General features: G+C 41.9%; 1 protein-coding gene, 1 long non-coding RNA gene and 3 other non-coding genes across 7 annotated transcripts; 4 read left to right on the forward strand and 1 right to left on the reverse strand.

Moving 5' to 3' along the window:
* Window positions 1-2621: 2621 nt before the first annotated feature.
* On the reverse strand, window positions 2622-23027 carry si:ch211-51c14.1 (protein kinase C and casein kinase substrate in neurons protein 3). 3 transcript variants are annotated; one of them, XM_018672176.2, is made up of 10 exons: window positions 23007-23027; window positions 15059-15126; window positions 9093-9249; window positions 8745-8980; window positions 7554-7709; window positions 6794-6969; window positions 5994-6114; window positions 5829-5899; window positions 5580-5659; window positions 2622-5155 (listed from the first exon to the last, which is right to left on the reverse strand). In XM_018672176.2, the coding sequence occupies exons 2-10, from the start codon at window positions 15116-15118 to the stop codon at window positions 5046-5048; spliced, it is 1167 nt and encodes a 388-aa protein (XP_018527692.1). In that variant the 5' UTR covers window positions 15119-15126; window positions 23007-23027; the 3' UTR covers window positions 2622-5045. The 3 variants fall into 3 exon arrangements, with proteins under 3 accessions (XP_018527692.1, XP_018527688.1, XP_018527689.1); XM_018672172.2 differs by lacking the exon at window positions 23007-23027 and adding an exon at window positions 18349-18650; XM_018672173.2 differs by lacking the exon at window positions 23007-23027 and adding an exon at window positions 17875-18166.
* Window positions 20205-21851, forward strand: LOC108880599 (uncharacterized). The gene is made up of 4 exons (XR_001960513.2): window positions 20205-20289; window positions 21001-21046; window positions 21453-21499; window positions 21710-21851. It is a non-coding gene; the product is annotated as an uncharacterized LOC108880599 (long non-coding RNA).
* LOC127143061 (small nucleolar RNA SNORD88) lies at window positions 20840-20930 on the forward strand. The gene has a single exon (XR_007814228.1). It is a non-coding gene; the product is annotated as a small nucleolar RNA SNORD88 (small nucleolar RNA).
* On the forward strand, window positions 21296-21386 carry LOC127143060 (small nucleolar RNA SNORD88). Its single transcript, XR_007814227.1, has one exon. It is a non-coding gene; the product is annotated as a small nucleolar RNA SNORD88 (small nucleolar RNA).
* LOC127143062 (small nucleolar RNA SNORD88) lies at window positions 21549-21638 on the forward strand. The gene has a single exon (XR_007814229.1). It is a non-coding gene; the product is annotated as a small nucleolar RNA SNORD88 (small nucleolar RNA).
* Window positions 23028-23067: the final 40 nt, after the last annotated feature.

Here is a 23067-nt window from a genome sequence, read left to right on the forward strand (position 1 = left end):
CACACACACACACACACACACACACATACAGTCTCGTATACACTCACATGTACACAACCGGCTCTCGACTGGGCTGCACGGGGGCAGATCACATGCTCATCATTAGCCGCAGCAGTGTGCAGAAATATTCACCTCATGATGTTACTTCAGACATTTATCATACGTACACATTATGCACATACAGAGTCGTTTGCCTTCGAGGAGCTATGTGATTTCCTCATTAACTTCTCCAAATGTAATGAGTCATTGAACCAAGTTCTGTGGCTCTGTTAATTATGGCCCCGTTTCAGCAGCGCTCTCCATGGCAACCTAAAGTTCTGCCTGTCACCACATGAGAGATGAGGGAATAAAGACATTTTCCCATTATGCTGCCACCCCAGCGTGCATACACGTATTTCTCTTCAAGACAGGCCTGCTGAGGGTGGAGCTGCTGAGGTGTTAGCACCCTCTGCTGGAGAGCTGAGATATGGAGCTGTAACCACTGACCCCAGCAGTGCAGCCACTGATGACTGAGCAACAAGAACAACCAGAAAGTCCTCTGTGGTGATTACAGCTGGGAGTGTGTCCGTGTGTTGACCTCACTGATGAGATCAACGGCTGACACTGTTGAGCTCTTTCTGTTTGGAGAGCGCAGTGAAAATCACGACATCATTAATATGCAAATCAGCTGTTTCCAGGCATTATTGTGAGTGTTTACATTGTGAAGCGAGCTTCAGCTAATGAAGGTTTCAGAGCAGGTCTGGTGAGGAGCGACCGGTCCGATCTGAAAACTGAGACCGGTGGAGTCGAAGTCAAAATGGAGGAGGTGAAGGAAACAGTGTGTGTGATGGGATCTGCCAGTCGCTTTCTTTCAGCATTGCTCCCACCCTTTCATTGTTCCCTTGTAAAACAACTGAAGCGTTAAAACAACTTGCTACCCTTCAGCTCTTCCTCTAATGTGACAGATAAAGACATTGAGCGCTGGATGCAGATCAAATTTCTGCACCACCAATTACAACCTTCTGTGTTGTGTCTAAAGTGGCCCACAGGGGAGGCTGCCAGATAAAACATCCAGAGAGAGCTCTTGACTTTCACATTGTTTGTTTGCATTATTTCTGCCTCTATCAAAGCCCGAGTCAGGGTCAGGTTCATCCTGAAAGGCTCGACTCTGAAATGAAAAGAAATACTCCTTTTAAAGATTAGTGTGCTCGCTCTGGATGGCAGTGTATTTACTGGTAATAACCTTTTTCTTTAAAGGGTTCTGTGGACCACAGCCAAGACAAAACTCAAGTCTACACTATAACAGAGCTGGCAGAACACTTCACTGCGGGAAACAAGCGCACAGGTCATGGACTTGGTTTGTCATTGCTCATAAACGTACTCTTCTGCTTGTTGAAAACAAGATGAAGGATGACTCATGACAAAGTGACTTTTTCCCACTTGCCACTCGACCACCGCCTGTGGCTTTTGTGCTACTTCTCCAGCTAAAGTGTATGCTGAGGTGTCATGAGGGGTTTACTCATTGGTGAACTTCTTCCTGATGGATTGTTGTGAGTGAAATTCCCTCCTCATTCTTTACAGTGAGTAATCTAGTCTGAACAAAATGCAGTCTAATCTCTGTCACGGTCAAAACCTTCACTGAAACAGATTAAAGCAACACAATGTAACTTTGCAGAACAACGGCGCCCCCTGCAGCCAGGAGTGGTAATTAATTCTGTTGGGCTTCATGTACAGAAAACAAAGCCTAACAGTCTCTAGACCACCTAAACCCATATTTATTACCCACGATCCCCGGCTTCTGGAAGCAGGAAGTGCCTCAGTTTCCTGGCTGGATATCAGAGATGAACGCTGGTTTTTAATGACTTCTAAGTCTTTTAAACTGATCTACAGTTCAGCTTTTCTCTGAACTCTCTGGGCCTGATTCTAGTTACACAGAGCACGAGCAGGTGTTCAGGGAGCAGAGTGGGAATTATTACAACATCAAACTGATTCTTACGTAATGTTGCTTTTGGAGAAATATATGCATCACAGGGAAGATGTCAGGGCTCGGCCGAGACTGTCTTTGCGATTCCGGATACGTCTGCCACGAGAAAGAAAACTGTCATCAGGTGAGGAAATTCCTTCCAGGGTTACATCACTATCTCCATTACTGCTGTGGAAACAGATATTCCTACTTCCTCCTGTCTGCTTGCGTTTACGAGTGTGTGTGTGTGTGTGTGTGCAGAGAGCAGCAATATATCAAGATTTATCATTGCATTCCTTGCTATTGCTTGGCTCAAACATAAACACTGATGCGGGGGCAGTTTGCTTGGCTGATGGCCACGTGTTGATGTCAGGCTACATCTGACTCTGCTGTGGCATCATGGAGATAAAGAGCAGCGTTTGACCTGGACAGTTCTCCTGACACGGACACAAGGCTTAAAACTGACTGTTGTATGAGTGTGTGTGTGTGTGTGAGACAGATGACAGCTCGGTTCATGTAATAACATCCACAGGCGGGTCTCCAGGACTCCAGAGGATGATGGCATGGTGATTCATAAGCTCAACACACACACAACATAGGCAACAACTCCTGCTTTGTCTTTTTTTAAAACACACACACACATACACTTTCATTCTTTCCATTGCAAAGTCAATAACTCTTTTTTTGTTTGTGTAACAGTTTAAAATTTTATTTCCAAAAGACAGGCAGTTTGCAAAAAACAAAAAAGAAAAGGGTTCTTGGGGGATATGCATAGTTTTTACATGACAAATACACACAGCACATACACAGATACTGAAGAAGGCGAAGGACGAGGGCAAGGCAAACCCAGCACTTTCTTACTTTGGTAGAGATGCTCTCCATGATAGGTCATACGTACATAGCAACAGATGATTAGATACTACAGGAAAACTATTTGTTCCCCGGTACTTATCTTAAAGGAACAGGCTGGGAAATACGAATGTTCGGCGTCAAACTGAGAATCTGATGAGGAAGCGCGATCGTCTCCATCTCTGAGCGCTGTGTACAGAGATAGTGTTACATTTAGGACATGTTTAGACCTGAACCCTCCCACAAGCACCTTTATGCTAAGATGATCTTATCTGTCATCTGGGCCTGAAGATGCTTGAGGTCCTGCTTTTAAAAAAACAACAGAGCCTCACTTCATCACAACTGATAAATGGACGGCACAAGAGGACAAAGTTGTTCATCTCATTTATCCATCCTCACATCTTGATGGTACCAAGGTAAACAGAAAGAGCCAAGGATCAAACCACAGAGCCCTGCAATTAACGGACAACCTGATCCTCCTCCTCAGTCTCAGCCACTCCAAAACATGCCTTCCAAGAACTCCAAAGCTTGTCTTATTTACACATTATGTAAGTGATAATGCACAACAAGGTGTCCCAGTACAAGAAATAATTAATTAAGTGGAAGCAAAGAAGTACTGAGACTTAAAGTGGGGCAACGTTTCCTCTGCCAAGTCCATTATTCTCGATATCAGTAGCTCAGAGTGCATTATTGTGATTGTACAGTGGCCACTTAAGGAGCTGACGTCTGAGTCTTTCTCTGCCGTTAATGTGCGTAACGTAGCAATAAAAAAATAAATGCTGCTACCTGTAGTTTAATATCTGTTGATGATTGCATGGTGCAATTTGTACAGCCCATTAAAAAGCATTTAGGGAAATATGCTCCAAAACATGAACACATACACAAAGGAAAAGGAGAATATAATGTAATACAGTAACAATATAATCAGTTTTTTGATTCAGAGGTCATTTATCTGTTTTTGATTTTATCTGTTTTTAAAATTAGAGATTGTAGTAAAACTGTTTCCTTAATATTTTGTGTTTATGTTCTTGTATGTGTTTTGTCCTTTGAGGCCACCATATATTTACACATCCAACTGACTTGGATTCACGTTTCTGGCCACTTGAAAAATTTAAGTCCAATATTTACTCTTTACTTTTGCTCTCCACTGTCTCTCAGGGGAAATATCCGGCTCTTTAGCTGCTAAATGCTGCACTGTGTTCACCAGCTAGCTGCTAACTGTGCCAGTCTGCTGTTTGGTGCTGAGCAGGTCACGTACAGTGTCATTTTTAGAGCTTTTTTTTTTTTTGATGTAAACAGCCACCTGCTGCAGCCACAATCGAGGCTATGGGAGCAGTGAGAGCGAACCGAAACAATAGCTGCAGGGCAGAAAACCAAAACTGTGAGCTGAAATATGCTGTAAAGCTCCACAGAGCCGAAAGGAACTGAGTCAGGTGATAATTCTCTCTGAATCTGCCACAACAATCAACCCCTTCCACATACAAGTAGTCAAGTGCTCTATTGGTAAAATATTGATTATAGCTGCTTTAAGTAAAATACAAACTACGACAGCATTGTGAGTTCCTGGAGTGTGTGTTGATGTTTCCAGGCAAGAGAAGAAACTGACGTCAATCTTTTTATCTGACTGAGAGTTTGACGGCAAACAACCACATTCAGCCTGTTCCTTTAAACCACAAAAACAAAAGAGAAATACAGGTCATACAGCTAACTACACCCATCAAGCTGACTCCACTTATACGGCTGCTTCAGATTAATTATAATCACAGTATTAGCATCACGTTCTTCATAATGTTGTGAGGCTTTGTGAGCATTTTAATAGCAATGTGTTGAGGTGCAAAAAACATAAAACAGCTCAAAGAAAATAGCAGTCCTGTAATGCAGTTTCAGCACCAGATGGCTACTTATATAATGTACCTTTAGAGTCCAGCATATTTATCTTTTTTTTTTCTTTATCTTAAAGCATTGCTTATCATATGGCTTCAATACAAGTGGTCTATACGTACTGTATATATTAAAACATTTGTCAAAAATCCTTCGAGAGATTACACAACCTTGGCAGTTTTTAAAAAATCTCTATACGCTAAAATATCCTCCTAAGTGCGTCTCATCACAGACCACATCTTTGGCTAACAGCTACTTGGTGTTGTTCTTTTACAGCATTGGTTTTATTGTCTGACCAGGCTATGACTTCCACAGTGAAATGAAGCGTGTGATGTAACAGGATCTTTCATTCTCATTCGTCTACATGCGGTAACTACACCACCTCCACGTAGTTGGCTGGGTACAGCCCCTCCCACCCTCCGTCCTTCATCCCCCGACACCAGCCCTGATCATCCTCATCCTCAGTCTTCAAAAACTCCTCACCTGCAGGGAGGAAACAGACGTTTTGTTCCTCTCATTTCTTTTAAATTCAGGTTGCAACTAACGATTATAAACAGCTTATTATTTTCTCAATTAAACGATTACACATTTTGGGTCTATAAATGTTCAAGTGTGAAAGGCTGACCAACTCTAAAATGTAAAGATGTTCAGATGATCATCAGTGTGAAGTTTGAAAACCAGGAAATATTCACATTTGAAAAGTCTGGACCTGTGAATTGTTGGTGTTTCTTTAAAGATTGATTCATATATTTTAGCAAAATGGTTTCAGATAAAATTGTGCTAATGAAATAATCGAGCTCGATTGTTTAAATACACTGTATATCAATCATTTTATACAGTAATATAAACTATGCTACATACATCAAGTAGTGCAGTAAGCTGTGTATGTTTGAAGTAGTGTGTTTACCTGCTTTAAAGGACAGCTCATCTGTCTCCTGACCAACATAATCATACAGAGCTCTTACTCTCACTCCTCCAATCATCACACTGGAGGAAGAAAAAGCAACAGACAGACAAAGAGAAGAGACAGAGGGAGACAGATAGATGTTTGATCAGCAGAACCACAGCAGCTACAGAGCATCATATTAGTGTAGAAACTCAGAGCCCTGTATAATAACTTCCTCTGGGATGATTCTACATCACAGTCAATACTCACCTCCTCTCTATTGTTCCTTTCTTTTCCACATCTTTCTTCCCTTTTTTGGATTTCTTTTCAGGCGTCCATTCCTAAAAAAAAAAAAATTATGAATGTTTAATGATGACAGATTCATCTTAACATCACTTTGAATCATAGAAATGGTGAAAAAAACAAAGAGAATACCTCAAAGTGAGGCCAGTCGGTGGGCATGCCAGGCCCGTGGGTGTTTTTCCACCAGCGAAGGTCCTCTTGCTCGTCGATGGCCATCAGTGTGTTGTGGAGCTCATTGTACACGGCTCTCACACTAAACGGCGAGCGGTGAATGAATGAGAGAACCCGAGATTAGATTTTAATCCGTTAGCCGTCGCTCATTCAGAGAGCAAAGGCAGAATACTCGCTGGAAGAAGTGAAGACTGTTTGAACTGAAGTGTTGCTCCTCTAATAAACACAATGTGTTTTTTTACCTCCTGTGACATCTGGAGAGTTACTGGTCATTTTAACTGACAGATACTTCTCTGTAATAAAATCTTTAATTTGTAACTGGCATGTAATCTGCATGCACTGCCATCCATAGCATTTTGAGTACAGTGTTACCTAAAAATTAAGCAGATTAATAGAGTATATAATTTCTCTCATCTACTTGATATCCCCCTGTGGTTCCGGCAGATTTTAAAAAGTAATTAAGTTGCTGTCTTAGCTATTATTTCCTTTATTAGAGTGGAAGTGAGTCACTGAGAAACACTCATGTGCTAATATGTAGTGGAACAGCTTTTAATTGGGGCTAAATTAAATCAAATTATTGATTTTAACACACTTAGCTCTAAACACGCAGCCAGACACAAGCTGGGGAAACCACGAATTAAAAAATCTGTTCTACCTGTTTAACCACACACATCGATCTTTATCTAATCAGCAGAGACAGCATCTGACACACACACACACACACACACACACACACGGGCTACAAAGCTCTGCGAGTTCACCTCTCGTTGTTGGTGATGTCCAGGTGTTTGTGGATGGAGAGGAAGGCCTGTTTGAGGAAGACGATCCTCTTCCGCTCCTCGTCCTGCGACTGGTCAAAGATGGACTCCATCTCCTCCATGTAGCGAGGAGCGTAGCGGTTCACCTCCTCCAGGACTTTCTCATAGCGGGCTCGAACCTGGGAACATTAATATGAATGTAGTCAAACTTTAACAGACTCACTGGCTCATTCGATTTAGATATTATTACATCGTAGCCCAATTCAATTATATGTTCATTCACCTCTGAATCACCTCTGAATATCACGCAGTCCATACTGTCTATGACAGAAACTGGACATTAGAGGAATAATAAAAGTAAATCTTATGGCAGGAGTTTTGGACTACGTGAGACTGCACAGATGTGTGTCTTATAATAACAAGACCAAAAATGAGATAAAACTTCTCATGTTTTGTTCATAGATTTTTAATTTGGATGTGTGGAGCCCCTTGTTTCCCTCACTTCATTCTCTTTGATTGCTTATTAAATATTCCACTCAGACTCATTTCCCTCCACAACACCTGATTCAAGTACAGCTCAATAATGACACCAGTTTTCATAGTGTTTTGAAACCTGCAGCCATGTGTGCTCATTAACAGTCTTGTTCTTCATTGTAGTGGTCAACAGCTCCATGGGATCCCTTGAATCGCTGACAAAATTTCAAGATCAGCTGGAAAAAACAAACCAGACCCAGATGAAAGAGAGACTGAGACTGTGTCGTACCTTCTCTGCCTCCTGCTGCGCCACCTCTCTCTCCTCCTGGATCTTCTTCTGTTTGTCGATGGCGACGTCCGGGTTTCCCTGAGCATGTGCCTCTCGCTCTCTGGCTATGTGCTCCTTACGGCTCACCTTATGGTACGCCGTCCTGGCTTTATCCAGCTGTGGAGTAAATGTACACAGTGGTGGATATTTATTGGTCTGCAAAGGAAGAGCTTCACATGTCACCAACAACCATACCATCCACTCAAAAGCTAATTTTAAAAATTAAGATGACTTTGAAAAGCATCTTACCAGAATAAACTCATTCCTAAATAGCAATGCATGAAGTCCCTGTGGTCTAAATATAGGCCTTGAATTGAGGCCATTTACCTAATGAGCAGCCATTTGTGATGTTACCGTCACTGTTAGTATACCTGACGTATTGATTCCCTGAGGTGCTTGAGTATATTTTTCATGCAGTTATGTAATTTTGCTTTTCATGGACGTCCCCTCGTTAGCTGCTCTCAAATCCCAGTAAAGCTCAGACTCCAGGGGCTCACTGCTTCTGAATGAGTAACAGAAACTCTTGAGAAGTGGTTTTCTGGCTGAAAGGTCTCTGTTCGTGTCACTGAAGTTCAGGGTTGGATGGGAAAATATGAGTTGGCGATGTGACAGAGAAATGTTCAGAAAAACAAACAACAAAATGGCACAACTACAGTAGAAGACTGAGGATACACTCTGTGAATATGTGGAGTGAATTAATGTGACTAAACCTCAACAAACTATGCAAAGTTTTCAGGCACAAAGCCTCACATTTCTAACTGTGTGAACTGTTTTAAGATCCAAATACCACCATCGTTTATTCTGTAATAGGAGTTCATACAAACCACAGCAACAAAAGAAAAAATAAGTTCAATAAGTTTTACAACATGTTCGTCTGTGAACTTGTGACAGTATCTGTAAGATCAACTCTGATAGCAAACTTTCCATCTCTAAGGTTGGACACATCTTCACTCAATTAGCTACTGTTATTCCAAACTCGTGGTGTGGTAACAGTATCTAAACAGAGTGTTTATTAATGAGACAAAATGAATTAAGGATCACTGTGTGGGAAGAATGGAATTTGAATCATAAAATGTGTGAATCAAAGAATAAGGGGCAGCAGCATTCATCCAAACAAAACAAAACAAAACAAAACAATCTGAGAGTTCAGACCTTTTTAAGTCGTTTGGCCCACGGCTTCTGAGCACGTGCGAAGCCCGTATCGATGTCCTGGGACTCCTTGAAGCCTCCAAATAACTTCTTGTGGAAGGTGTCCTTCTGCCAGGTCCTGACCCGGTCTCCATCCTCCGACACCAGGGAGCGACAGATGGAGGCGTGTAAGGAGGCTAGCCGGTCAGCGGAGGACAAAAAACACTGCCAGGCCTTCAGGAGAGATCCATATAGAGGACCTGAGGGAGGAGGAGGAGGAGGAGGAGGAGGAGGAGGAGGGAAGCACAAATTGTTATATTTGCTCATCATGTTGAAGACAAAGTTAGCTGTGGTGGCAGTTACTATACTCACTGGAGTCCACTACTGGCTTCCACTTGTTGCTCCATTCACTGAGCTGCTGAGCGTACTGCCTCTCAACCCGAGCTCTCTCTTGGAAACAGGCCACTATGTCATTACAGGCCTGGAAGGCGTCCTCTGTTCGCTTCACAGTGCGCTGATAGTTCCCAGGCTGCCAGGACACAAAGAGAGAGGAAGATCTACTGTCCACAGCAGATAAACAGCGGCAGGAGGGAGGTCCAGTGAACTTTGTGCTTTAAACCTTCCTACTAACACCCAGTAACCATTTCTCTGTATTGAAAAAGCTGAAAATGGAGGCTATTCAATACAGTCTTCTAGTTTCTTTTCTTTTAAGCTTCATCATTTCAGAGCCAGAAAATACACAATGGTACATCTGCTCACAGTTGACTCCTGGCAGAGTGGAAACAGCATGTAGAACATAAACTGAATTAAACAAACTCACTTACAAACTAAAACTGAACATTAAAGTGGTTCAAGCCAGCACAGCTTTTACTACTACTACTACCACTACCTATACTGTTACCATTCTATTCACTACTACTACTATTACAATAAATAATACCTCTACTATTAATATTATTATTTACATATTAGAACCACTATCTCTACTGCTACTGCAGTACAACCACAACTACAACTGCTGCTGCAAGTTGCAACAGTTGTTTTATTTGTACTAATACTGGTCCTCAGTACAGTGCTCCTGCTCTTTGTAGCAGGCAAACTGTTTTTATGTGACACAGCAATAAAAAAAAAAGAGGCAGCATGGAAAATACAGACGGATAAAATCTCATCATTTTAATAGTTCAGCAACTACAATGGCAAAATATCACTACAGTACTACCACTACTGCTACACAAAGTACTACTATGACTTCCCACACTAAGTACTACAACTACTCTTACCAAAGAGCTTTCTTTTTGACTGTGCTGTCAGAGGCAGAGTTAGATGAGAAGATTCACATTTGTGCACTACATAAAGACTGCAGTCGTCTTTATGCTATGCTAAGCTAAGCTAACCTGCTCCTGGCTCTGGCTACATATTTACTATTAAGGAATGAATAAGTGTATTTCCCAACATGCTGACCTATTTCTTTAATGACTGCTCTGTTCCATTCGGGCCTCCCAAGTGAGTTTGTGCCAGTTAGGCAGCATGCACAAATCCCTGCACTGGAACAGCTAAATGGAACACAGCCATTACAAATGTTATTAGTTATGTCAAGATGTCCACCATACTGTGAGACTATCTATCAGCGCTGCAGCTACTACCATTCTTTCTTCAACTATAAGAACAGCTACCTCCTCAGCATTTAACAGCTATTATTGGTCTGTGTCACATTCCCTGACAGTGAGTCATAACAAGGTCCAGCTTGTGCTCTCGTCTCCCTTCACAGCTGTGACACTGCTGCAGCCGTCTAAGGTCATCCCCCACGTGCCACAAGTGACAGTTTACTGGCGTTAAGTTTCCGGTGGTAAAGCCTAACGCCGGCGGCAGGGTGCGGGGTGTGGCCGGAGGACATGAGGACGAGGCCTGGCCATAAAAAGCCAGATGGAGACGGAGGAAGAGGAGGAGGACAAGAGGGCAGCAGAGAGGCAAGGCCCTGAGTGTAATAACATATCTGAAGCAAGTGTGTTGTTTGTGGATGTGGAATTTGGAAATCTCTCTGCAATTTTCCTGGCAGCCGCCATCAGCTCCTACTCAGCACTCACTCCTACTCTCTTTTTCACTTTCTGTCTGTCAGACTCTATCTGTTAGTCACTGACACATTTAGACAGCTGGTTCAAAGTTTCTGGACACAATATATGTTGTCATGTCGCGTTAAATCACCTGAGGCAATGCACTTATTGTAAATACCATAAAATTACAGAACAGAACAGGACTTTCTCACGGCTGACATTTTCACTTGTCAAACACATCAGCAGCGGAGCTCCAGTTACTGGTGTTGTGTGCTGGCTCACTGACACAGGTTACTAGGAAAGCCATCATTAATGCAATTTGTGACACCTGCACCAGCTTATTGTACAGCATGTCTGCCTTATAACTGATGCTTTCACTGTCTGCATGCTCTTAATATACACTAAACACATTGCACTCAGTACCCAGTGCACAGCTTCCCTCAGTTTCTCAATGCTGTTTGATTTTGCAAGCTACAATGCTCTTACTTTCCTTTTCTTTCCTTTTTTTCCTTTGGCAAATTCTCTGTCAGATAATATTTCTTTCCCCAGAGGAACAACAACTGCTCATTCTCAACTGTGAGCAGACCTTTGCTTCCCACAATGACTCTGTGTTTGTCAGAGCCTTCTACCCGAGACCTAAATCTTTGTATTTTACCACTAATTGGAAGCTCTTCGATCCTAATGGGAATCGTAATTAGTGGTTAATTAAATTCAAGTGCACTAGAAAGGTCAGTCAGTGAAGTCTTAATATGTTCAAACGTGTTGGAGGTGCTAGCAGCAATCGTACGAGGTAGATTTCAGACATATCCAACAGAATATAAACTGATAATGATTTAAACTTGAAGCTGTCTGTGTTTTTTTCCCTTTCTGTTTACTTATGCTTTAAGGTGTGTGACAGTTCCCGTAAAAAGATTTTTCTGCTCTCTTGCTTTCACATGTCTGAGGACAAAGAGAGTGATTTCTATCTTATCTCACTTCAAAGAGAGCAATCACGGACATTCAATGTGCTTCTAATGAAATGCTTTCGCTTCCTCAGAATCAACTGGGGGTGCTTCTCATCAGTGCCCCTTCCTCCTCTCCCCGTTTCTCCCTCTCTCCTCCTTCCTTACTTTCTTTCTTTCTGCCTCTGTTGTGGTTTGCATTGAATCGCCTCACTCGTCTGAGAATTAAACAGAAACAGCTGAGGAATCCAGTTTGAGGCCAACGGCTACGCTGCAAAGACTCAGCTGGCCAATCTCTGAGGCAGATGCAAATCCGCTACCAGAGAATCTGTCCAAGCAACAAAATGCAGTGTCGAAGAAAATGGCCTCTGCTGGAAAAAAATCCTATTTTTCAAATATGACTGATCGTAAGCTGACTAGAAAGTGTGTCGTTACATGGAAGAAGCGCCTGGAACCACAAGTAGAAAGTCACCTCTCACATCTCTCATGCCATTTAACTGTTAAACTCTCAGGATGAGTCAGCTGATGATCAGTTTTCCACATAAAACCAGAGGGCGATCTTATGTTAATTGTGGTTGGGATGATGACAGCAGTGATGTACATTGTTTTGTGTGAGACTGTGTGGGTGCTTTGGCATTTGTACGTTCAACTTCAAATCTGTGTTTTACAAATTTCCTCTTTGAAACAACAAAGTTTAAGTATTAGCAGAAGCAGAGTTGCAGTAGCACTAGCAGCAGCAGTATGTAGTGTTATGTAGTAGTAGTAGTATGTGGCTAAAGTAAGAATGGTAGCAGTGATGGTTAAAAATAGTTAATGCTGTAGTAGAACTAGTGACAGTCATATGGGCAGCAGTTGTCGTATTAATAGAACATAAAAAGCAGAAGTAAACCATTTCTATGCCAAATGTTAAATTAATCTCCCTCCTAAGTGCTTTTAACAAAACATGTCCATTTAATGAGACGCTGCACAGCTCTAAACAACAGCTTAACAGAGCCCCTGACAGAAATGTTTGTCTTAATAAGATAAAGAGTCTAATCAGTCCAGTCAAACATGTACAAAGTCTGCTGCAGATTGAAAAACACAATCATCTTTTGTTTTATATTTAAGAACAGCAGAAAGGCTCCGAATAAGGACACGACACGAGGGTCTGACTGTGCAGCATCGCAGAGCAAAGGGGAAACTGAAACCTGAAGTGTCATAGCAGCATGCACCTATTAGTATGAATGGCCCACTTGTATACTTTACACAATGGACTGTAATTGCAAACCTCTTTACTGACTTTGCAAATACAAAACAGAAGAGCCTAACTTTGCAGTATAATGACAGACAGCCCTTGAGCATGGCGGCAGGATGACACAGACAGGAACAGGCCTGGAAACACATCCAACACAACAGGAGGCTGCCAAAATTACAGGAGGAGAGAGATGAAAGTGGGGCAGTCCATTGAGGCCAACGGGAGACAAAGCCAATATTAAAGCGGTAGAGCACTCAAATTAGATAGCCGGGCACTCTGGATGTTGGAAGTGTTTATAGCTTTAAAACATGGTGGCAAAACAGAGCTGTGTCTTGTAAACAGAGTGCAGAGTGAATGGAAAAGCCCAACAGGGTGATGTTTGTCACTGCTGCTGAACTGAAGTGATTAAAACCTAGTTCATTTAAAACAACAACCATTTAAAATAAAAAGTCACAGATATTTCCTGAGATTTAAGCTAAAATGAAACTTTAAATCAGTGCTGTGAAACCGTATGCCATCACCTCAGTATCCTGTCAATGTAATATTGCACTCAGGGTCTGAACTTGGTCCTGGTTTTGAACTGAGCAGTCTTTGTTCTGTGTGGTTTGTGCTATACAACATGATGGTTGCGATCTGATTTTAAAGGGACAGCAGCTGGTTAGCTTAGCTTAGCACAAAGACTGGAAACAGTGGGAAACAGCTAGCCTGGCTCTGTTCAACAGTTACTAAATCCACCAGCCGGCACCTCTAAAGCTCGATAAACAACACCGGAGTCCTGTCCACCACATGTCCTCCTCTACAACTATAACACGTCGCTTACAGTTTGTTTTTTTACACTTCTGAAGGAAAGCGCCAAAAACTTCAAACAGTTCATTTAAAGCAACACTGTGTAACTTTTGCTGAGTAACAAATGCCTCTGCAGCCACATGTGGTAATTGGGTACAGGACGCTGACACATAAAACCCTGCTGGGCTCAGAGTCTTAGTAGTTATGGGTACAGGAAGCAGTGTACCCCTCGAGGCTAACAGCTCATGTATAGAAAACAAAGCCTATCAATCTCTGTGACTGTGTAGTCCCACTCACTGAACTGAAAAACGGCCGAATGATGTATAGTACCCACGATCCCTGGCTTCTGGAACAGGAAGTACTGTACTGTCACTGTAACAAACAACCAAACCCTGCTTCTAATTCTTGATATTTTCAAAGTTTCCTGGCTGGATATCAGAGATGAACGCTGGTTTTTAATGTCTTCAGAGTCTTTTTAACTGTTTTACAGTTTGGTATTACTCTTGAACTTGTTGGACCTGATTCCGACAGCTTAAGCCACTAACTATCACTCTGTTATGCACCTCTTCCCGAGATCGTACCCAATCACCAAAGTTACAGTGAGTAAGAACAGGCATTCGGGGCGCAGAGTGGAAATAACAGAGGCTCCATTCTCCTTTTTATAAATCAGTGTAGCATCGAAATGATACTGAAGCTGTTACTCTGAGGTAAAATGTTACATAATGCTGCTTTAAGTCAGTCTGGACAGTTCCAACTCCCTCTGCCAAATTAATAAATGAATGTTTAAAAGATGTAAAATGTCTCTGTATAGCAGCTGAATGCCAGCCATTACTGAAATTTTCCCTTTCCCAGCAGAAGACACCATAAATAAAAACATCAAGCTGTACTGTAGCAGAACAATGATGTTGCAGAGAGCACTGAAAATGGAAAAAACACGTCCTGGCTCCTCAGAGACGTGACCTCTGAACAGACTACTTTGTCAAGCAAACACAGACAATCAAATACCTAATGAGCCGAAGACTATAACAAAAACCTTCTCTCAGCTGCAGTTAAACCCAAGCAAGGCGGTTCAGAGTGTACAATGATTACTATTCACATTTGAAAATGAAAGCACAGCCTTGTTTACACTGATACGTAGCCTGAACGACAAAACTGTTCGGTCTGTTTTGACTGGAAGGTCACTGAGACTGGAGAGAGCGAGAGGGAAGCTATCTCCTGTGTATCTCCCCGTCCCATCAGAATTCAAAGAGGCAAACAGACAAAACCTCACACACACACACACACACACACACACACACACACACACACACACACACACGCTCTTACCATCCAGAAGCTGCGATTGTTGGCATCTTCAGGGCTGTTTTCTGATGACAGCGTCGACATCCTGTTCTCTGAGAGGAAAGAATACATGATTAGCTCAGGCCATGATATCACTCTGCCTTTTAATCTGCTCACTGACCTTTCTGTAATCGGCTTCAACATGTTGGTAATGAAGGTCTTAAAGCTTTGTAGCTACAGTATGAACAAGAATATTTTTAAAAGAAGCCTTCCTTGAGGAACGTTCCAATCATTATAAGACCTAGTTAAATGTCAACCAGTATAATATAATAAGTACAATGATTACAGACTTTATTCTCACATGACTGTTTCCCAAACTACGTTGTGGACAATTACCATATTCAGAAGTCAACCACCAACAAAAATCCTTCCACATGGGAGTCACTGGAGAACCACACATCCATTAGGAAGCCATTTCCTCTAATGCAGTGGTTTTTGCCCTACATACCCTACAGCCCTGTTGGATGGACTCAAATGCCCTTTCACTCGACTGGCTAACGTTCCAATATTTTCTCAAACAACTGAACAGAGAATTTTTAGGTTCGGTTGAGTTTGAAAATTGGCATGGACGTTTACATTAACCATTCCAGCAACGTTTATCCGTGAAGTTTAGCTGTGCACTTCAAGCTGTGGTCGCAGACTTTTACATTTAAATGAACGTCCGTTACATTCAAGCCCTCGCTGATTGAGATCACACAGTGCTGATCAAGCCTATCGGCGCCTGGTAAATCTCTCTGTATTTTGCAGTATGACAGAGTTTTAAGTCTGGTGTCTGTGGCGATACTCGTGCTGGCACATTGTTTAGCGGTGCATTGTTTTCCACCAGTAATGATTGGTTTGAAGGAACTGAAGAGGGGAGCAACGGAGATGGAGTAAGTTACAGTAACTAGGAGGATCATGGAAAAACTAAAGAGTCCAAGAAAAGTTTTTATGCTCCACTTGGCGTTCGGAGAATGGATTACAGTCTAAAACAGAAGTAAGGAATACGTCACTGTTTATGTAATTACTCTCACTGCCAGGAGGGGGAGACAAAACCTTCACAGTGCAGATTCTTTGCTCACTTGCTAACTGTTTCTTTAAGCACTCTTCGCAACGAATAGTGATCAAGTGTTTTACAGCTGTCGCAATACGTGGTCATATCTTTAAATCAAATCATTTATACTTTCAGAAATTACTACAGTTATTCGACAGTATTACAAACTACAACTTCCTCTGGTTTAAAGTCACTCCTCTGATGTGTATCTATTTGAGGGTCTATGATATGAAAGCATGATATCCCCTAAGATAAATGCACTCTTGTCCGGACTAATGCGAAGACATACAGCAGGTGTAACATGTGTCAGTGACCCAATCGTATTGCAGAGGCTCCGTAAACCCATTAAAGTGGTGGGAGTTGACGTGTACAGTAAATTTGGACTGTACAGTAAGTGGAGGCGGCGTCTCACAAGCAGTGACGACATCGGCGAGGAAGGACTGTCCTCTCCCAGCTTTGAAACATGAGCTATCCTAAAATAAACAGGGGCTAAAGGTCAACACACATCCCATCATTCGCACTCACTTTCTTCCCATGCTGGTGGCCTTGGTCTGTTTTTTTATTATTGCAGGAAAGAAACACCTGCACACTCGCTAATATGCTCTTAAACCAACAACAAACACAAACTCACATGACAAGAAGTCACTGGAAAACTTTTAAAGTTCTGTCTCTCTCAGGATTAAGTGATCTACCCTCAGTATTTGTGATGAATGTCCTCATTTGCTTCCAGTTTTGAAAAAGAAACTTTTTTCCAGTTAAATATTTAAGCACACAGCAGTTTTGCCTTCGGGTGTTTTCAAACCCTGGATGCGCCCGTAGCTGAACTCCACCCAGACAGTGCCTTCATGTCCTGCCTGTTTTTCCTCCCTGCAGACATCTCTGCTCATGGCTCTGTTAGACGCACAATTAGATTCAATGATTTTCCTCCACATCCTGCTGCTCACGGGGCATCACATGCTCCACCAAGAGCACAGAGTCATGCCTCTCCCAGACTGAATCTTCCTCTGCTTTACTTCTGTCGTTAGCCCTGCCACCGAGGTCTCGAAGATTACACAACCCCCCGAGACCTGCAGGAGGTCGCAAAAATAATGAATCGCCTCCCTTTTAACCCTTGACCTCAACTTCCTGTCCCCTCGCTTGTTGGTTTTCCTCTGGGTTTGACTGTGTCATAGTTTTGTGAGGAACGTGGGGGTGGGGAAGCTCTGCTGTCCCTGCCTTGATATCAAATAATGTGCTACATTCCTGCAAGTTTCACTGAGTAGTCTCCAACCTTTTGACATGCAGTGAGTTTTAGTCGTGTGAATGCAGCTCAAACTGTATGAAAGATTTATCCTGTGAAGGAAAATAGAAACTCTAACCTCCAGTCTACTAGCTTAGCTGTGATCTACTTGCATGCCTCTCAAATATGATTTCATACTCGTTATAAGCATTAGGCTGCAGTCTATGTGGAGGAGAAAGTATGATGCACAGCTCTATATCTACTCGAATCAATTAGATGGCCACATAGGCCTATCAAATATGATTTCAGAGCTTTTATAATCCATTTAAATGTCACGATGAGGGTGGGATTGATCCAGTCTTTCTACATGTAAAAGACTCAAGTCTGAAAAAATATAGGAATAAAGTGTGACTGCAGTTTGGATACGGCTCTCTGTGTCCTCTCAGATATAACTTACTGCCTTTCATTGAAGATAGAAAAGTGTAAAGTAAATGGTAAAATGTGAATCATAAATATTAAGTACAACAGAGAGTATACCATGTAACTTACCACCTACAAGCACAGATCTAATTCCACCATGGGTCCTCCAGACTTTTTATAATCTCCTGGTGGCTCAGACAGGAAATTTGTTCCCCCAGTTTTCAAAGGTCTCCCTGTGATCCAGTAACTTGCATCAGTCCAGACTTTCCAGTATCTAAAACTCTACATTTACACTTAAAACTTTACAGAAACCAACTAAACCTGAGGCTCATTTGGGTCATAAGAGCCCATCTGGAGCTTCCAGCCAACCAAACCCTTTCACCCCTGTATCCTGCACGCACTCTGGCACACTCGCTCACTCCTCCCCCTGTCCCCGTTTCATCTGTCACACATAACTCAACACACACGCACACACACATGCATTGCATAGAGGAAATATATAGCAACAAATGAACAGGCAGAGCAGAAATAGGAGCTCAATTGCTCCATCAGATCTCTTTGAAATGCAGCCATTCAGCCGTGGCAGGCTAACAAGTTCCTTACCTCTCTGAATGTTGGGGCCCTCTCTGCTTCAACCCCCTTTTTTCCTCCTTTGTTTGGCTGGTTAAAACTTTTTTTTTTCAATCCAATCTTTGTGCAGAGTTTCAGGCTTCTTTTTCCTCCTGACTCGTTTTCTTCACACTCCTCTTTCACCCTCTCGCAACTTTGATTTTCCACTCGTTCTGGACAGTGCTGCTCCTGCTCTTCCCCTTTCTTTGGCCCACTGTTTGTGTCAGATGAGTTGGCTTCTTTTTTTCCTTCTTCTCCCTCCCTCACACCCTCTCTCCCTCCCTCTCCCTCTCTCTCTCTCTCTCTCTCTCTCTCGCTCCAAAACAGCTGCAGGAAACTCAGTCTCTTGTTCTTTGTACTCCCCCACTTGTCAGAGATGGTCTCTCGCCTCTTCACTCGACTCATCTCGCTCAGAGGAGTGTTAATAAAGTGAGGCATACTGTGGGGATTTTTTATAGGGTTTGTTTGTGTGTGTACATGTCTAGATGAGTCAGACAACAACCGAGTCACCCAACCTGTCTGCGGGTGAACGTGTGTGTGTGTGTTAACAGGCCCATTAACTATGTTTTAATATTTTATAAAGAAGCACAAGACAGCACGATCAGATAAGGGAAACTTCATCCCTCTGTGCTTGTCTTCAAACCCCCTTTTTCCTCCCTACAACATTCCCTCGGGATAGCTTGGTAGGCCTGCCTCCACAGCTGGAGGATACATCCGGTGTGTGTACTATATGTGTGTGTCTGTATGTGTGTGTGTGTTAAAGTCAAAGCTGCTTTGAAATCAGGGACCCCTGAAGAAGAACTGCCCACACTCACACACTGTATCCCGCTCTTGGTGACATAACACTGCAATGCTAAACTTGTGAAACTCATGTCATGCCTGAACACGCCATGTAAATAACTAGACAGCTGTTACACGTCACAATATTTACACCCAACTGCAACAACCTGCTCTTAGGAAACAGTAATCCTATGTTAGAGGTCCTATAATCAAATCTGGAAGGACAGTAGACAGATATCATGACAACACCCTGAGATCCTGTAATTAAAATGACAACAGCTATAGGAGACGCAAAATGTCAACAAGTGGAATAAGGTTCCTATTAAGTGATGTTAAAAATAACTTCATGCACCGGTGCACTGTGAATCCCCATGAGAGTTACAGAAATACACAGGATTCTTCATCAGACAAAGAATGCTGAAATGTTTTACTTTAGTGGGCATGTGTTTACTTTGTTAAAATGTATTAAAGTAAGTGCGTCTTTGAATTTAACTTACGAAAATATTGTGTCACTACAAAGAAATGTTGCAGCTCTTATAAATAAATCGTAAATCCAGTCTACAAGCAGTACACTTAGAAATAATGTTGACTATAAATGATTTGCCACGTGTAATTACATTTATCTTGCTTACTTTGATGTGAATTAAAAATCTGTTTTGACCAAAAGGTTGACGAACAATAGACTAAATTTAACAGCTTCATACATTTTTTTTTTTTTGAATAGCATATCTTAGCACCATTGAATGTTAACTGACAATCTGATTGTTGATTAGGGAAATCTTCAAAGACAAGCATAATAACTGTTTGACCTGCACCATCTACGTGAACAAAAACACACAGGCTTTTCTGTGTCATATCTTTATTTATCTCCTTGTACTTTGCTTTATTTAGAGTTAGTGCTTAGTACCTACTGCAAGATCTCCTAGTGCTGTTAAGTTTTATCCTTGTCCCTCGCTTATAAGTCGCCTTGGTTAAAAGCGTAGACTATATGAATTAATGTAATGTACGCCGCCACTGTCTACTCCGGTCCAGTAGGTGGCGGTAAGACACTTTTACAATTCAGCTTGCCGCCGATTTTTATAAGACGAAGAAGAAGCTCCAGGCGCAGTCAGTTGACCAGAGTCTGCGTCGCCTGTAACACTGCCGGTCTGAGTGGTAAGCTAATATTACAAACTCAACTAATGTGAAGTTTATTGTTGTAATAAGATATTTTTAGATCAGTATAGTGTTGTAGTGAAAATTCGTAGTTAAACTACCGCTTTTTTACTGAATGTGCAACGTTAACATTCACTGCTGCGAATTCTTTATGCTCAGAATGTACGTTAAACTTTGACTCGATTTGATTAACGCGAGCAGTAACATACTTCGGGAGCCTTTTGTGAAAGTGGAGTGGTTTATGAAAATATAAGCCGGGTATGTTGGACAAATTACATGCCGAACATAGCAGTGAGACATGTGGTTACGACTCAAGGCATGTGGCCACTTGTAGGGCTCGTGTTGTCTGGCACTAAACTTGGCAACATTAAAATGGCACATTTCTGCATTGGGTTTGGTTGTCGCCAGTTGTTGCCGTTTGTCCAAAGCACGCATTAACTGCTCGTAGCCTGACCGTGAGCAACATTGTGGGCCTATCTCCACGTGGTGGAGCCTCTAAGGTACCATTAGCATGATAGCTAGCAGTGATGCTCTACAGGATTTAGCTGTACCTCTCCCCTGATGACTTGCACTGGGCTCTGAGTCTGTATGGAGACAACGTGCATCTTTGGCCCTGACAAGCCAGAGTTTCTGAGGAGATTATTATTAAATGACGGTCAAAAGTTATGTTCATGACAACACAGCAGTAACACATGATTCTTGTCCTTTCAGGTTACTTCCTACACCACCTTCAGACCAGACCTGGCTTGGGTTAAAGGTACGTAAAAGCCAGTGTTTTCTCATAATTATTATAAATGCTCTCATGGCAACCATCAGCGACTGTGAAGGCAGTCTGTTTTACAAGTGTTGTAATGAAATGTGATCACCAGAGGGCAATGAATGCCCATGATTTTGCACTCTGTTGCTGTGTTTTACATAGAGGCTACTGCAACCCAGTGCTTCTCTGTTAAGTGCATGCTTTACATTCATTCCTGCAAGTTGTTTAAACTCAGGAACTTTAGCTGTACCTCTCCCCTGATGACTTGCACTGGGCTCTGAGTCTGTATGGAGACAACGTGCATCTTTGGCCCTGACAAGCCAGAGTTTCTGAGGAGAAAGTAAACTCATGATGGTCAAACGTGAGAATCATAACAACACGCTGACACTTGCTTTTGTCTTTTCAGGTCTTTTAAACCAGTGAAGCTGCTCCTAGACTGGACTTAAAAATCAGGTTAGTGTCATAATGGTACATTTTTAATAGCAGACAATGTGTGAATGCTCATTTCTTATGATGTATTGCACTGGGCTCAGAAAATCAGTGGTGACAGAAGTGCAGCTCTGCCCTTGACAAGGCAGAGTCTGAGGAGATGATGACTAAAGACATTTGTTAATTAATCTGTCTTGTGTTGTTTACCTGACTCTTGTTTTCCTGTTTTTTCAGGTACCTGTCCTCCCACAGACATCTGCCTTAAAGCCATGGTTGTAATGTCATTTTATTATGTCTGTTGTAATATGATTTTTTTTTTTTAACTTAATCTTGCTTTGTATTTGCCCCAACTAATAAAATAAAACTCTGCATTCTATTTTTTCGTTTTTTTGCTGTCTTATACAGTCTTATACCAGCACAAAGAACAGTACATTATTGAATGATGTAATAAGCTGTGAGCCACTCGTATTCCTCTGTTTCCAGTTTGCAGGTTTTGTGCTATGCTGTCATGAGCAACACTGGCTGTAGCTTACAAGTTAGAGTAATTACTTAGTGTGTATACTGTATAAGGGGTATCAATGCAGTACTTTATGGCTATGGGTAAATATAAGCTAAGAATATGAGTGGGAAATAAAAGACTAACAACTCTGAGAGGGACTTAGGAAATAGATTATAGCAAGTATTCTGCAAATGACTGAATGACCGATTTAATAATTACAGGATACAAATAAAATATAGAGAGCGGGTAATGGTGCTGATATTGAAAGTGTATAGTGTATTTTACTTTAGAAACACTGAGCCGCCCTCACAAGACAGTGTTGGAAACACTGCACATTATCTGTGCATATTCAGATAAACTCACTTTTATTTCATCCATTGCTGAAATCAAGCTATGAAACTTGCTCGCGAGTGTAAACATCTGTAGGGAGACTTTTTACTTACAACTAAGCTCCGCCCACTGCGCCTACGTAGGCATTTATCGTTGCTATGGCGACAAATGGCCACTGCCGTTAGCATGTTAGCTGGTTTAGCTAAATCGTCCGGCCAATATCATCCAATAAGATTACAATTCACCATGTTTAACAAAATCATCAACTATTACCGACCACCATAGTCTTTACAACCGTAGGTAATGTGTCGACACAGGAAGAAGAAATCAAGAAACATAACGGCTTCAATCCCCGAAGAGCAACGTTGCGTTAGTGGCGGTTGCGTCCACAAGTATGACGTTACCCAAGTCGTTGTTCCCTCAATATAATATAATATAATATAACTAACAATATAACGAAGCATAACACAAACAATGCAAACAAATCAACTATTAAGGAGAAAACATAGCTATAGGTAAGTGGACAATGTTCGGCATAACACTTTGTTGTTGGCTAGGGTTAGTTATCGTTGCTACAGGGGTACAAACTCCAACACGGCAAAGAAAAACTTCAGTTTTTCACTTTAGAAAAACAGTCAGCGTAACATAAACTTTAGGAAAACAGTCAGCGTAACATAAACGCAGCCACACAGATTACTTTACCTTACAGGAAGTGGTCAATGAATACAGGACACGAGCACGAAGCCTGTCCGCTCCACTCAGC

Source organism: Lates calcarifer, linkage group LG11, assembly GCF_001640805.2.
Source record: "Lates calcarifer isolate ASB-BC8 linkage group LG11, TLL_Latcal_v3, whole genome shotgun sequence".
Lineage (NCBI taxonomy): Eukaryota > Metazoa > Chordata > Actinopteri > Centropomidae > Lates > Lates calcarifer.

Coding starts and splice junctions, on each gene's coding strand:
- si:ch211-51c14.1 (XM_018672176.2), bottom strand. CDS start 15,118: ATGTCGACGCTGTCATCAGAAAACAGCCCTGAAGATGCCAACAATCGC. Junction 5,900..5,993: donor CCGACTGGCCTCACTTTGAG/GTATTCTCTTTG, acceptor TTTTTTTTTTAG/GAATGGACGCCTGAAAAGAA. Junction 5,156..5,579: donor TGAGCTGTCCTTTAAAGCAG/GTAAACACACTA, acceptor TCCTCCCTGCAG/GTGAGGAGTTTTTGAAGACT.